The sequence below is a fragment of the Lepisosteus platostomus genome, chromosome 17 (genome assembly GCF_059453375.1).
Source record: "Lepisosteus platostomus isolate fLepPlt1 chromosome 17, fLepPlt1.hap1, whole genome shotgun sequence".
NCBI classification, from domain to species: Eukaryota; Metazoa; Chordata; class Actinopteri; order Semionotiformes; family Lepisosteidae; genus Lepisosteus; species Lepisosteus platostomus.
This window is the reverse complement of record NC_142627.1, coordinates 16,063,784-16,076,981: the sequence shown is the minus strand read 5'-3', so window position 1 is coordinate 16,076,981 and position 13,198 is coordinate 16,063,784. Positions and strand designations below refer to the sequence as shown.

General features: G+C 35.5%; 1 protein-coding gene across 4 annotated transcripts in view; it reads left to right on the top strand.

Moving 5' to 3' along the window:
- Nucleotides 1-13,198, top strand: part of wdr27 (WD repeat domain 27) — a 76,441-nt gene that overhangs the window by 12,563 nt on the left and 50,680 nt on the right. For all 4 annotated transcript variants that reach the window (XM_088610037.1, XM_088610036.1, XM_088610035.1 and 1 more), the window contains 5 exons: nucleotides 4,568-4,646; nucleotides 7,446-7,517; nucleotides 8,066-8,175; nucleotides 9,077-9,166; nucleotides 11,900-12,021. In XM_088610037.1, coding sequence (XP_088466163.1) covers nucleotides 4,568-4,646; nucleotides 7,446-7,517; nucleotides 8,066-8,175; nucleotides 9,077-9,166; nucleotides 11,900-12,021 — 473 coding nt within the window. The remainder of the gene's footprint in view (nucleotides 1-4,567; nucleotides 4,647-7,445; nucleotides 7,518-8,065; nucleotides 8,176-9,076; nucleotides 9,167-11,899; nucleotides 12,022-13,198) is intronic.

Genomic DNA, 13,198 nt, shown 5'->3' with positions numbered 1-13,198 from the left:
TTTCCTTGCTCATTTAGGCACTTCTACCACTTGTCATAAGGTCTGCACTGCCTCTTGGACCTCCAGCAATTGGAGTTGAGCCTTGTAGTCTTGGCAGACATTTGTGGATGTTGTAGGAGACTACAGTATGTTGAAAATTCCCACCACCATGTGAAGCATACTGTATATGAAGGATAATTCCTAAACTCTTTCTATTTCTTAATCTTACATTACTTTTTGTATTTGTGTCTACTCTTAAATATTTTAAAGTTCATGTCTGAACATGACATTATCCAGAAAAGCAAATGGTGAAAATGTATAAATAAAGGTCATTGTGCTCATTGTGAATGGGATCGTGTTGACGTTTAATGAACTCTTAACTGCAATTGATTAAATGTGAATTAACCTGTATTAAAGACAGACAACACATGTTCCACAAATACTCCATTTTCCGTTATAAATTCATTAAGGAAGATAAACCTTTACAGACATAATGTTTGTGATCTGGGAAGATCAGGATTGCAAGTGTCCTGCCAAGTATTTTCACTTTTGCCTCCCCTCTGTCTGCCATCTTACAAAGTCTCTGCTTCAGCCAAGACAGCTGAGACCCATAGGAAAGGGACGTTTCCACTTAATCTTTGCAGTTTATGGTTGTGAACATGTAGGAATCCGCTATAGTCTACTTGCCAACTTTACCAACTAAACACACCTTGTTCCTCATGGAGAAGGTCTGATCAGCTTCTCCATCAGGAACAAGTATTTTCATATGACACTGTTGTATAAAAGTAGTGTATTTTAGTAATAATCCAAACGTCTTTTGCAGCTAGAGTCAATCCTTTAGTATGCTGGAGATTAAGGATTTTTGTTTCGCAAAATATATTAGGTAAACTAATATTGAAGATATTCAATGGTGTTTGAAAGCTGTTAAGAAAGGATGTGGATATCTCTTTATACTCAGTGTTCATCAGATCCTAAAACATGCTTAATTATATTTTAGTACTAGGTCTTCAAGAAGGATTACAATATACTACTCTTCTGAAGTGGTTTCTTTCTGCCTCTGCCATATGGCACATGACATCACATCAAGTCTTTTTGCCTGCTTGAAAGTTGTTTCTGCATTTTCTATGTTTCCACTACAAACTTCCCTTTTCTGTTATGCACATTCTGCTACAACTTAAATTTAAATTGCAAAATTTCAGCAGTTCTAGGGCTGTAAACCTGTACGAATTGAATTTTTTTCCAGAGTTTTTAATTTAGCATTTTAATTAGTGTATTGCATTATGATCGTCAATAGGCACATGAAATATAGGCTTGCAAAATCCATTTAAACATTTTACCTTTTTCTAAAAAGATTTGTGACTTTGTAGATTGATGTGCATATTTTTTGCTAGCTTTAATCTTACTACAACTGTGTGTGCAACCAGAGTATTTATGAAAACGTACCACTGTAAGATCTACAGGTATCAATTAGATGTTCAGCTGAAAGTTTTTGAGATGGCAAGCAGATAGACAGGACATCAAGCCCTAATGGTATAGAAAATAATTTGTCTGTGGAACACTAATTGTTATGTGCTACATTCTTGGAAGGGGTAAAACTGTTTATTTTGGACATGTATCCTCAGTCTTATAATAATAATATCTACTTTGGGTATAAAATTGCTTTAATATTTGATCATGTCTGAGCCTGAAATACAAATTCTCTTCTGTGGAGGCTCTGCATGTGTCATTAGACCTGGCAGCTCTGGCTTGCTCCTGGAGACAGAAGGTTCTCCCGGCTGCCAGAGAACCAGACAGTGGTTAAAATGCTAGTATTAAAAGCAGATAAGGTTGAGTAATGTGCTGTTAAAGACTTACACTTTAGGGGTGTATAGGGGATGAGCTGAGATTTTGTGCATGACTTTAATAATATACCATAAACCACAGATATTCCTAGCTCACTCCATTAACATTCATAAATGGGTCATAATAAACACAAAAGATGTTACAAATAATAGACTCTTTTTTGCTATATTATTTATTACTTTTCAGATAAAACATAAACATGACACATGAGACATTTCACAAATCACAAAAAAACTATTGATAGATAGATATTGATAGGTTTTCTTGTAGTGGGATTTATAAATTGTCTTTAATTCCTATTGTCATATACAAATTGCATATCAAGTGGATTAACCAGTGTAAACCAGAAAACCTAGTTTCATTCACATTATTGACCTCATGATATTGAGTTCATGTCTGTATTGCACATGAAAATATATTGTACACAAAGCGCCTTTGCATCCCTTCAATGCCCTTTGGTTCGTGAAGTTGTTAGTCATAGACTGGCCTTTTTTTCTAGTTCCATTACAATTCAGTAAATGTAACAAAATGTAATTTTGTAAAAGAAAAGAGAAAAAAAAAGTTTAACTAATTCAAAATTATATAAGACATTTAAATGAACAAAATATAAACATCAGGTATATTGTTTATGGAAATAACCTCTATGCAAAAAAACTGAAATAGAAAGCAATAAGGAGATCTCAGCATCCATTGTCCTGCTGCTCATTAAAAGAATTATATGTGGTCATTTAGGTTTGTGGTGGGGCTGGGGTTTTATAAGGTCATTTCAAAATGCTGACCACTGTTAATACTCCAGCAACACTGGGCTATTCCATACCATATATTATGCTCATGAGTGAGGGCTGTGGTCATCAGATACTGTTGCAGTATTTGGAAAGTACTTTTTCTATGGAAAGCCCTTCACAAAGCATAAGTGGTTCTGAGCAATAGTTAACAGAGAAGGTATTAAAAACAGAAAGTGCCAGATCTGAAGCCACTCTCCATACACTACATTAGAGTGCCATAATTCATCATGGTGATCCTAAGTTCTCTCACACAGTTTATACTATAATTTCCCCAGAACCGAATGACATCTGAGAAGAGATACTGTATAGAGTGCAGTGCTCACAGCATACATGAAACAACAGAGTACAGACCTCTAATCTTCATGTTAATTTTTATTTACTCACAAGAAAACATTTTTTACTTAAATTTGCAGTCAGAAAAAAGTCTTAAGAGGATAAGTCACATTTTGGGGCAGCAATTTAATTTTTCAAAAGAAACATTTCTGGAAATCTCAGCACAGAACGTTTGTTAGAAGTAAAGATATTGATCTATTCTGATCTGGGTCTGTTCTACATTCAATTGTCCTGGTATTCTTGTTGGAATTGAGGGACAATACGTATTCCAATGAATATGAGGATATCTTATCCAAAACCTGGCTCCTTCTGCTCAAGCTCAAGTGCGTTCACAAATGGGCATTCTATCAGGATAACAAACCAAAGCACACCATTTATTTTACTCTAAGGGAGAGTAAAATAAATTGTTTGGCCGTTACAATCTCCAGACCTGGAGACCTGCTGAGAAGTAAAGAAATCTGAAGGAGATGGGAGAATTTATAAAATATCTTCTCACTGCTCTACCTAAATTGCTATGAAGTGAGACTGGTGCTTTGAGATCCTTTGGGAATGTACATTATAAAGGGATAGCAAGAGATTATTATTGTTATGTTGGTTTTATTAATTTTTTCCAATGGGATGGCCAAAATCCCTTGGGAGAAGTGCTTGAACCAATCACATGCCTACATGAAGTGTCTTCTGTATGTTATCAAAGCAAAAGGGAGATCAACAATATACTGATTGCTGGAGTAAATAATTGTGTTTCCAATAATGTGCAATTATTTTTTACAAGATTTACAAAATATTCAATACCGATAGTCTTGTTTTTCATTTATTAAACATTTTTATGTCCACTGGCTTTTTTGCTAAATAAGCTACTTTGTTACATTGCAACAAGGTTAAATAAATTCTGAATACATTTGGAGTTGACTGAGTGACCACAATTAATGCAATATAATAATATGCTTTTGTCTCCCTTTTCGGAATTTAAAATAAACAGCAGCAGTAACTACACTACATGAGCTACAGTGTTTGATATTTAATCATTCTGAATTTTTGTAAAAACAAAAAAAAAGTGACAACATCTAAACGATAACGACTAAAGATTTAATGCCATTTTAGCCAGACCATTTCATATTTAAACTCTTTTTTCAATATTTGAAAACCGCACTAGGACTTAATGGAACTGGAAAAAATGACTTCAGTTCAGTAACTCAGTATATTCAAGGTTTAACATGGCATTCAACAGGAGCCCACAGAAGAGCACAATTACCTCCCATATTCCACTGTACTGACAACAAGAGCCAACAGCTTAGAACCCTCAGAGAGACTGAAGAAAAGTCATGGTATTTAAAAAAAAAAGTAATTTATAGTTTTTAGATGTAATGGTGATTTCAGTTTCATGCCAGATTTCGGAGTAGTTACAGAGAGCAATACACTTTATCCTGCGGCAATGAATTTTACTTGGATGGTTACGCTGAATGATGGCTGGGTGAAGGAAACAATTTCTTTTTGACTCGGGCAACTTGCATTTTAACAGTACGCTTTATGCTTAATTGATTAATCTAAATGATGAGAACTGGTGTTCATGGGACTTGTATAATGCTTTTCTCTGAAAGTACTTTCTCTAATCTCTCTCCACAATGCAGCTGTGAAGAACTGTGTGAAAGACCAGCCTGTTGTGTTCCACTCCAAAGTGAAATCATCCGGATACACAGCTCCCGGATGGTGGGTTGGATGGGTGTGGATGATGATTTTACTGTAAATGTGTAAATGCACATGGGAAGCAGACATAGTGTTGGTTTTCTGTTCTTTACAAATCTTTGTCCACTGAATATCAAATACACATTAGCTCCAAATATAGTACACCTGAAAACAACCGGACCCTGCAAGAAGTTAGAATAACTGTGACAAACCAAATTGATACTGTACGATAAGAGATATTATGCAGCTGATGAGGTGTGAAACAGATTCTATTACATGCACTGTTTGGTAGAATTTGGATGTTAATCCTGTTATCCTGGCTAAATTGGCCGTGCATAACCTGACCAATCTAAAGCTCCCCCTCAATTCAACTGGTGACTTTTTCACATCTCCATCTGATCTGCTGTGTGGTAGGACTGCTGGCACACAATGACTGCTGTGTATCACTGAGGTGGATGCTGCATTTCAATGAAGGATGAGGTGGCTCTCCTCCTACTTGTTAAGGGCAAGCACCCCCTTGCCACACAGTTTGAGATCTTTTGGGATAAAAGGAGATATACAAACACAAGGAACTCTAGTTTTTTATTGAACACTCGCAGCATTTCATTGTTTGGATCATTTTACTTTTCTGCACTTCCGGCATTATTCAAAATATGCAGGTGGTGCAAGGTGGTTTCGATTACTTGATTCTTAAAAGCCAAGCTAATATTGTAAATTTGAATGTTATTTTTGAGCAGCTTAGTATGGTGAATGTTTGTGTTCACCTGAACTGCGGCCCTGCCTCTGTTCACGTTTAAGCCCCCTGTACCTCCAGACACACTGTCCCCAAGTGCAGATCCTGCAGGAGAGACAGGAAAGGGAATGTGTTACATTCTGTTTCCTTTGGCTAACAAGTCTCTACTGTGAGGCAAGTGTCAAAGTGATCCCCAGGGGCATGTGGAAACTCTGAGAACACAACTATTATATTACAGACCAAATCATAAAGATAGTTTAAAAGTATTTTTCCCCAAGCCATTCTAAATTAATAGCATTTTTTTCAAAACCAGACTTGGTTCCATACATGAGTCTTGTCAGTCAGGCCTCTTAATTCATCAGTCACATTCTTTAAATCCTGTGGGAGGATTCAGAATCCTAGTTAGGGAAATAATAGTTTTCTATTATTTCTGTTATTCTGTTATTTCTCTTAAGTTTCTATGCACTAAGAGTATTCTTTAGTATTAACCAAAAGTGGAGGCAAAACTAACCATTTTGTTAGGCATTGAACATGTTTGTGATAAAACGTTTCAACGAGAGCCTGCAGTTTGACCTCTGTAACATTAGAAAGCCACTTATTGATGTGATAAAATCAATGAAGATAAAATTGCTAACAGTTTGAAGGGTGAAACAGTTCATTTTATACTGCCTGCAGATGCCTTTCATTTAAGTTGGAGGCTAATTTAATTTTAGTTGGAAAAACTAACTCTTAGTTTATCCAACTTGGAAAACACAAAAGCTTTGTTTTTTTTTTAGATAATCTGAGCCAAAATTAACTAGAGCTAAACAGCTAGTAGATGCAGGTTGTGTAAGTATGATAAACTATTACTTGTTTGCTGGTAGAAATGGTTAGGAAGCTAGACTGAAATTAACTCAAATTTTAAAGCAAAAAAATGAAAAAATATATTTTTCTACAATAAAAAATAAAAATATGTTCTCTATTTTAAACACAGTCATGTAGTAATTATGCAAAGCATTCCCTTAAAGATTGTTTTACTTCTCAAAATCTGTTTCTTATTTAGTAGATTTTAATGATAAATTAAAAACAGACTATACTTCCTGAAATCTTCTTAATGAAAACATATTGAAATTAACAGTGAAAATATAACTAGATTAATAATAAATCTCTCTTTTTATCAGTATTTGGGTAAGATAGAATTAATTGGGTGTGCTCTAAGATGTACTCCCAGTGCTCATTATCAACATGAAACAAATGAATTCAGCTCAGAATATTTACTGCTTTTAATCCTGTTATCAAAATCTGTGATAGTCTAACCATAGCATTGCATTACCCAAATCAGTGATTAATATTATATTTCTACTGTAGGATTTTCAGACCTAATAGTCAGTTGAATTGAAATATTTCTATAATATATTGCTTTCAAAGGTATTTATTTGTAATAAATATGAAAATTGATGGCAGTCGCAATCAATCAGCCTGTACTTTCTCATGAGTAGATATACATCGGGTTTCGCATTAACAACAAGAGCTGCATATTTTGTTGTGGTAGTCTGATTTTTGTCAGTATCTGGCAAAAAAAATGCATTATTTCACCCTGATCAAGGTTTATCTTTCTGTGATGCTAATCATTCTGAGCAAACTGCCTGTTAAATAAAAATAAACTGCCTCTAATCTGAGACATTTTAATACTGTATAGTTTTTATATACTAGATACAGAATGCTTCCGTGTGATGTCAGTGCTGCAGACTGGAGGTAAATGCAAGGATGAATGTCATATGAACATGCAACCACCACTGTAATGAAAACTGACTCATCTGCAACAGTAGTTCATACTATTGTACCTGCTGACCACTGGTTAGACCTGAACTGGGCAATATTCAGGTTTTGTGACGTTTTTCTGTTGAGGAGAAAAGTTACAGTAAATGTCTGCATTGTAAACCTGTGGAAAATGTGAAGATTTGGCTGTGATGAGGTTGGCTGTGCTTGCTAATAATGAAAACCTAAAACATATACAGTAGTTTAACAACTTAATCTAAGAAGGTATTTTGGACAGGACACATTGAAATGTAATTGTAATCAGAATACTTCTGATGTTTGTTATATTGTAGCAGAGCCATGTTTTCCCCCAAGACTAATACACAGAAGAAAAATCACCAGCTTTCAAAGTCCAGCAAGAAAAAGTAAGCAAGCGCTATTAAATCATGTTTTATGTAACCACACGTCCTCATAAAATGCCTTGAGATATAAACTTTTAAAACAGAAATGAGTAAAAAGAAGCATGAGCAATTACACTAATCCCGTATCTTAAATCTTTCAAGAAAATTAGTAAAATTTTGCTTTATACATACACCAGACCTGTTCCTGAAAGATTTACATGATAAGTAAAGTTGTAATGTTTTCTAAGGCTGGGTGAGAATGATTTGAAAATTAAACCTAGAGAGGTAGTGAATGCTTTGTAACAGGAACCTGAATAGATGACCTTAGGATTAATGTCAATGCCTTACTGAAAATGGAATTCATTATCCAGAAAATCAAGATGTCTTTGTTATCTTAGAACTGTAGAATTAACTGTAGAGTCAAAATCATCAGCATTTACTCAAAATGACGCGAAAAAGTTGTTTATTATTAATGGTATCAGCATATTTTTAATTACAGTAGAATGAAAATCGTATTTAAATAAGTAATGATATTGATATAAAAAATGAATGTCCCTTTTCTGTCTGTCAAGTGAAGTACTATTCAAAGACTATCCAGCAGACTGTCCAGCACCCAGCATTCTTCAAACACACCTGAATGCCACAGCCAAGCCCACACCTGTGTGTAGCCTGCAGTTCTCAGGTAACAAGTTGCTGTAGGCAGGATAAAGAGGTATCAACATTTTGGAGTACCACAAACTCCATGTATGTAACAAGGAATTTTATTTTTCAAAACATTTTGAAAGATCAGATTTCAGGAAATGTGCCATAACAAGATTTAATAGTTAATTATGTATATACTGTACAGTATGTGCAGTGTACTGTATAAGGTATATAAAGTATATGGATATATATAAGTAAAAAATAAAAAAGTGTTCTGTATTAGATTCCACTTCTTCAAACCAAAGAACAAAGACAGAATAAAGGCTTGGGACAGCATTCTCTATGTTGTGAGCTTTTTATTGGGTTGTTTGTTGTTACTCATTTGGCTTTTGAATGAGTAATTTGATGTGCAGAATTTGTCTTTGATAAGTTCTTTTGTCTGCTATTTAGTCATAAAAAGTTAAAATAACATAATGTCCAATGGCAAAGGATGATCCTGGTCTCTGATTGGTGGGTTAGGAACTGGACCCATGGTGTGATACTGGCATAACATCACAAATGAAGTTCCAGCAAGTCTAAACTACCTGCATATGCATGTGGCACAGCTCCAAAGCTGACAAACGCGACAGGAGCTGTTTTATGTGGCAAAAGGATAGTTTCCAATTTTACTCATTAAAATAATTTTAACATCACATAAACTTTTAGTTTCTTTCTTTTCCTGAAATAAGCTGTCGTATAAAGGGGATAATGTGCTCTGGGCTGTGTGTTGTCCTGGGATAACATCTCTTATAGGATGTTAGATACATTTGTACTGTGCTCTTCTGCCCAGTCGCGCCAGGTGGGATGTTATGTCATCACACCAAACAGCCTAGAGTACATAATTAATTCTTAATTTTCTCAATTTAAAGTGCAATAATCTTGTTTTTGCCTCTTTTTTTCAGGAGATGGAAAACAGGTTGTGTGTGGTCTCTCAGATACATCCATACTGCTATATAACTCCACTCTCTCAGGAGCACCAGCTGTCTATACAGGTATCAGTTAGGCACACAGATTACAATACTCTGGATCTTATTTATTTTAGCTCTGCTGAATGTTTTTGAACGTAGTTTTGATGTATTAGACTGGAATGAATTTCCCCCAAAAAATCCATGAGCTAAGCCCCAAAGTGTTTTTCCTTCTTGTAAATACAGCTTTGAAGCTGCTGGTTTCAGCATACTTCTGCTGCCTATCAGCCTCGATGTTTTAACCTCAGATCAACAGGGGACTTGGTCTCAGATGGGATAAATTGGTTTTCCTTTCAGAAACAGATGAAACATGAGGCTCTGTGGCACTATGGGTTAAATGTACAACATTCTATCCTGTGGGCTTTAGGAAGCTAGATGTTAAATGGTTTCAGGCAACAGGAGTTCCAGAAAGATGTCTCAGGAAAATCCCCAGTGAATTGGTAGCCACTATACACTGCAATACCATTTAAGCATAAAAAGTTTGACCAGTGAACATTTAGTAGATGATGAAGTTAATTATTATCTGTATCTGTAAAATGTAATTTTAAATGTATTTAAATGACACGTTTTCCTGCAAGACTACATTTAAATATGTTAAATATTAGGTAATATTCTCTGATTTTATTTTAACAGTTACTCAAATCAGTGATTTAAAACAGACCTAAGAAGTGAAATGTATAATGTTTGGAAAGTTCCAAAAGTTTGTACACCTAATCTGCTCAATCCTGCTTCCAGATAAACAAGTTGTAACATTTTTACCAGTGATATTTTCCCCTATTTTCTGCCAAATAAGTGCTTCCTTTTCTCCTTATAGGAGAACAGCATGGTATGCTCTGTCCTTATTGATACCAAAAGCAGCAAAAGGGAGAATGAAAAAGTAGAAACTTCAATAATGTCTTCAGGAGTACAGGTTATTTATTTTGATGGTCATAGTCATCAGTTCTTTAAGGCTAGTTATTTGTCCTTGTGTATAGTATTTAATCGAAAGTGGCCCTTTTTAACTTATTTTAAGATAATTAAACACAGCAAGTACTTCAGTTGTTTGAATTGCTGTTAAATGATGAAATGTGCTGACTTTTAACTTGTCTCGAAGCACTGGAGTTTGATGTTTCATCCAAATGTTCAGATTCTGCAGAGCAGATTTAATATAATTGGTGAATTTCTCAAACGTGTCTTGTAATAAAATGACACTTCATGTGTTTTGGAACTGATCTTATCCTTATGTGATGAATGCTCTTTATAGTTATTCACAAGGGGGCAGCAAAACAGTGAGGGATACCTGTAGTAGGATTACAAAATCTCATCTTTCTATTGTTAAAAGAGTAATCATCCTTTGTTCAGAGGATGACGTGAATACCTTTTAAGAAATAATTGTTAGGCCCTGTTTTCTTTTTTTTTTGTAGATATACATTTATATTTCACAAGTTAAAACTATCCTATTCTTAGTTGGCTTTGGGATATCAGATTTTCAAGACAAAAGCAAATAACATGGACAATTAAGAAATACTGACTTTATTTACATTTTGCTTTATACAGCATAACAATCGTAACACAGTGCACAATAATAAATCTCAGAGGGGTGCAGTGAGCACTGACAAGGCAAGGATTCTCACAGTGGTCACATGCCAACCCTTAACACGTTTTACCTGACAGATATCACATAAAAGGAGGTAACACTTTACGATAGTGCATTAATTGCCAAACAAGGTTCACTGCTTTTCATTTTAACATATGCACTGATCTCATCCATCCCTTGTCTAACCCATGTATCCGCTACAGGGTCACAGGTGAGCTGGAGCCTATCGCAGCAAGCAGCAGACTCAAGGCAGGATACACCCTAGATGAGATGCCACTCCCATCACAGGGCAGACACACACAAACGTGCACACACTCACACCAGGGGCAGTTCCCCCAGAAGCCAATTAACCTACCAGTATGTCTTTGGGCTGTGGGAGGAAACCCATGCGAACACGGGTAGAACGTACAAACTCTAGCAGATAGCAACCCATTTCCAGATTTGAACCCAGGGCCTTAGCGCTATGATTGCTGTCCGCAATGATTTCAGAAGTAGGCTAATGACTGATGCACTATTAATGCACTATTAATCCTTCTCTATTAATTTTAAGTAAGCTAAATGCTTATACAATCAATGTATTTGTCCAATAAGTGAGATACTGTAATATGGGTCAAGCAAATGACTTATAATAAAGGGGATTTGAATCAACTGCATTTCTGTAACCATTTTTATAATACTGTTGCCTGTTTCTCAGGGTAGCCAGCTCATGATTTGTAATTGCACTCATTTGCCAACTTCAATTCAATTTCACTATACAGAATTTGTCATTATTATGTTTATAATCTACTGTACATACGTCGCACAGAGTACGCACATATAATTTTAAATAAATAGGAAGGCAATATCCTTGTACAGCAGATTAATAAACATGATAATCCATCAAATAACTGGAGCAGTACTGGATGAGCCAAATTGAAAATTAAAGAATGACAAATATTAAGTTATTAACTAGTGATTGTCACACAGAGCTTCATTTAAGTGATATCTGTGCAATTAAAAATATTGAAGAATAGACATGTAGCAATCCCTTAAGTGTATGTCTTGTCCTTGATTCTGAAATGCCGGTTCTAAAACTATCATGGTACAATTACGGAGATCTCTAGAAGTAAGCATTGGTATATCCTCTCCAAAAAGCAAGGAGATCAGTAACTGGAGTGCATTTTTACATTCCCTTTTCCCTCTAGGTCATGATGGTGCAGTACGCTGTGTAGGGTGGAGCCACTGTAACCAATGGCTGCTGTCTGCATCTGAGGACAAGACCCTGAGAATATGGCCAGTCGGGATCACTCAGCCTGCTCTCACCCTGGTAATACTTTATCTCTGGGAACCAGGTGGTTTCATGTGGTTGAACAGCATTTTGGTACTGCACTAATTAACTATCGCCTTGTATTTTAAGGTTTTCTGATAAAGCATGCTACAAAAATAAGCTTTTTTTACAAGTCAAAGTCAACATTGTGCTGTTACCAAAAGACCTCCGTTTAACACATTCTGCTCTGTTCTTATGTTCTGACGTTTAGCATAGAATAAATGAGATGTCATCTGCTTCCAAATAGACTTTCATGTATATTTCATGATAAAGGATTTCTTGATCAGGTTTTTCTTGGTATTGTTCTATACAGGTGGATTGTGTATCATACAATAAGGTGAAACAACATATGAATATATTGCTGTGTAAACGGTACAACATCTTCTTAAGTGATCTAGTGCAAGTGATCACATTATTCCTATTGTGGAGTCCTTACACTGGCTTCCTGTCAGGTTTCATGTCAACTTTAAAATCCTCATGCTCACGTATAAGGCTCTGCATGGCTTGGCACCTCAGTACCTATCTGAACTACTATCATCCTACTCCCCACCTCGTAACCTTCACTCTTCTAATTATGGTCTCCTATCTGTCCCCCAAGCCCGTCTACACTCTATGGGTGACAGGGCCTTCTCCTGTTATGCCCCAAAGCTCTGGAACTCTATCCCTAAGGATACCAGAGAGTCGCCTTCCCTGGTTCTGCTATTTAAACCATCGTTTCTACTGTATTCAGTGCCCCCATCTACTGTCTCCTCTTATTATGTATTTTCATTGTGCATATCTGGTATATTTGTTGGTTGTTGGTCTGTTAAGCACTTTTAAAAGCCACTTTTAAAGGCGCTATATAAAATAAATTATTATTATTATTATTATTATTATTATTATTATTATTATTATTATTATTATTACTGTATTAACTCATGTGAAGATTTACCAAGAATCCAAATTTATGTAACAAAAGCTACAGTATGATCATTAAACCCATCTCTGGGAGCAGTTTCAGATAGAGAAGAGGGGAATCACACTTTTATAAATGGTTATGCTTTGTAATTCAATTGGAGAGGGAATTTCTGGGTAAAGTATAGTAGCACTGTATGGAAATAAGAATTTACATTTCCAATATCTTTGTAGATATTTGTGTAGATACCATGTCTGCAAATTTAAATCTAATTTGTGTTCC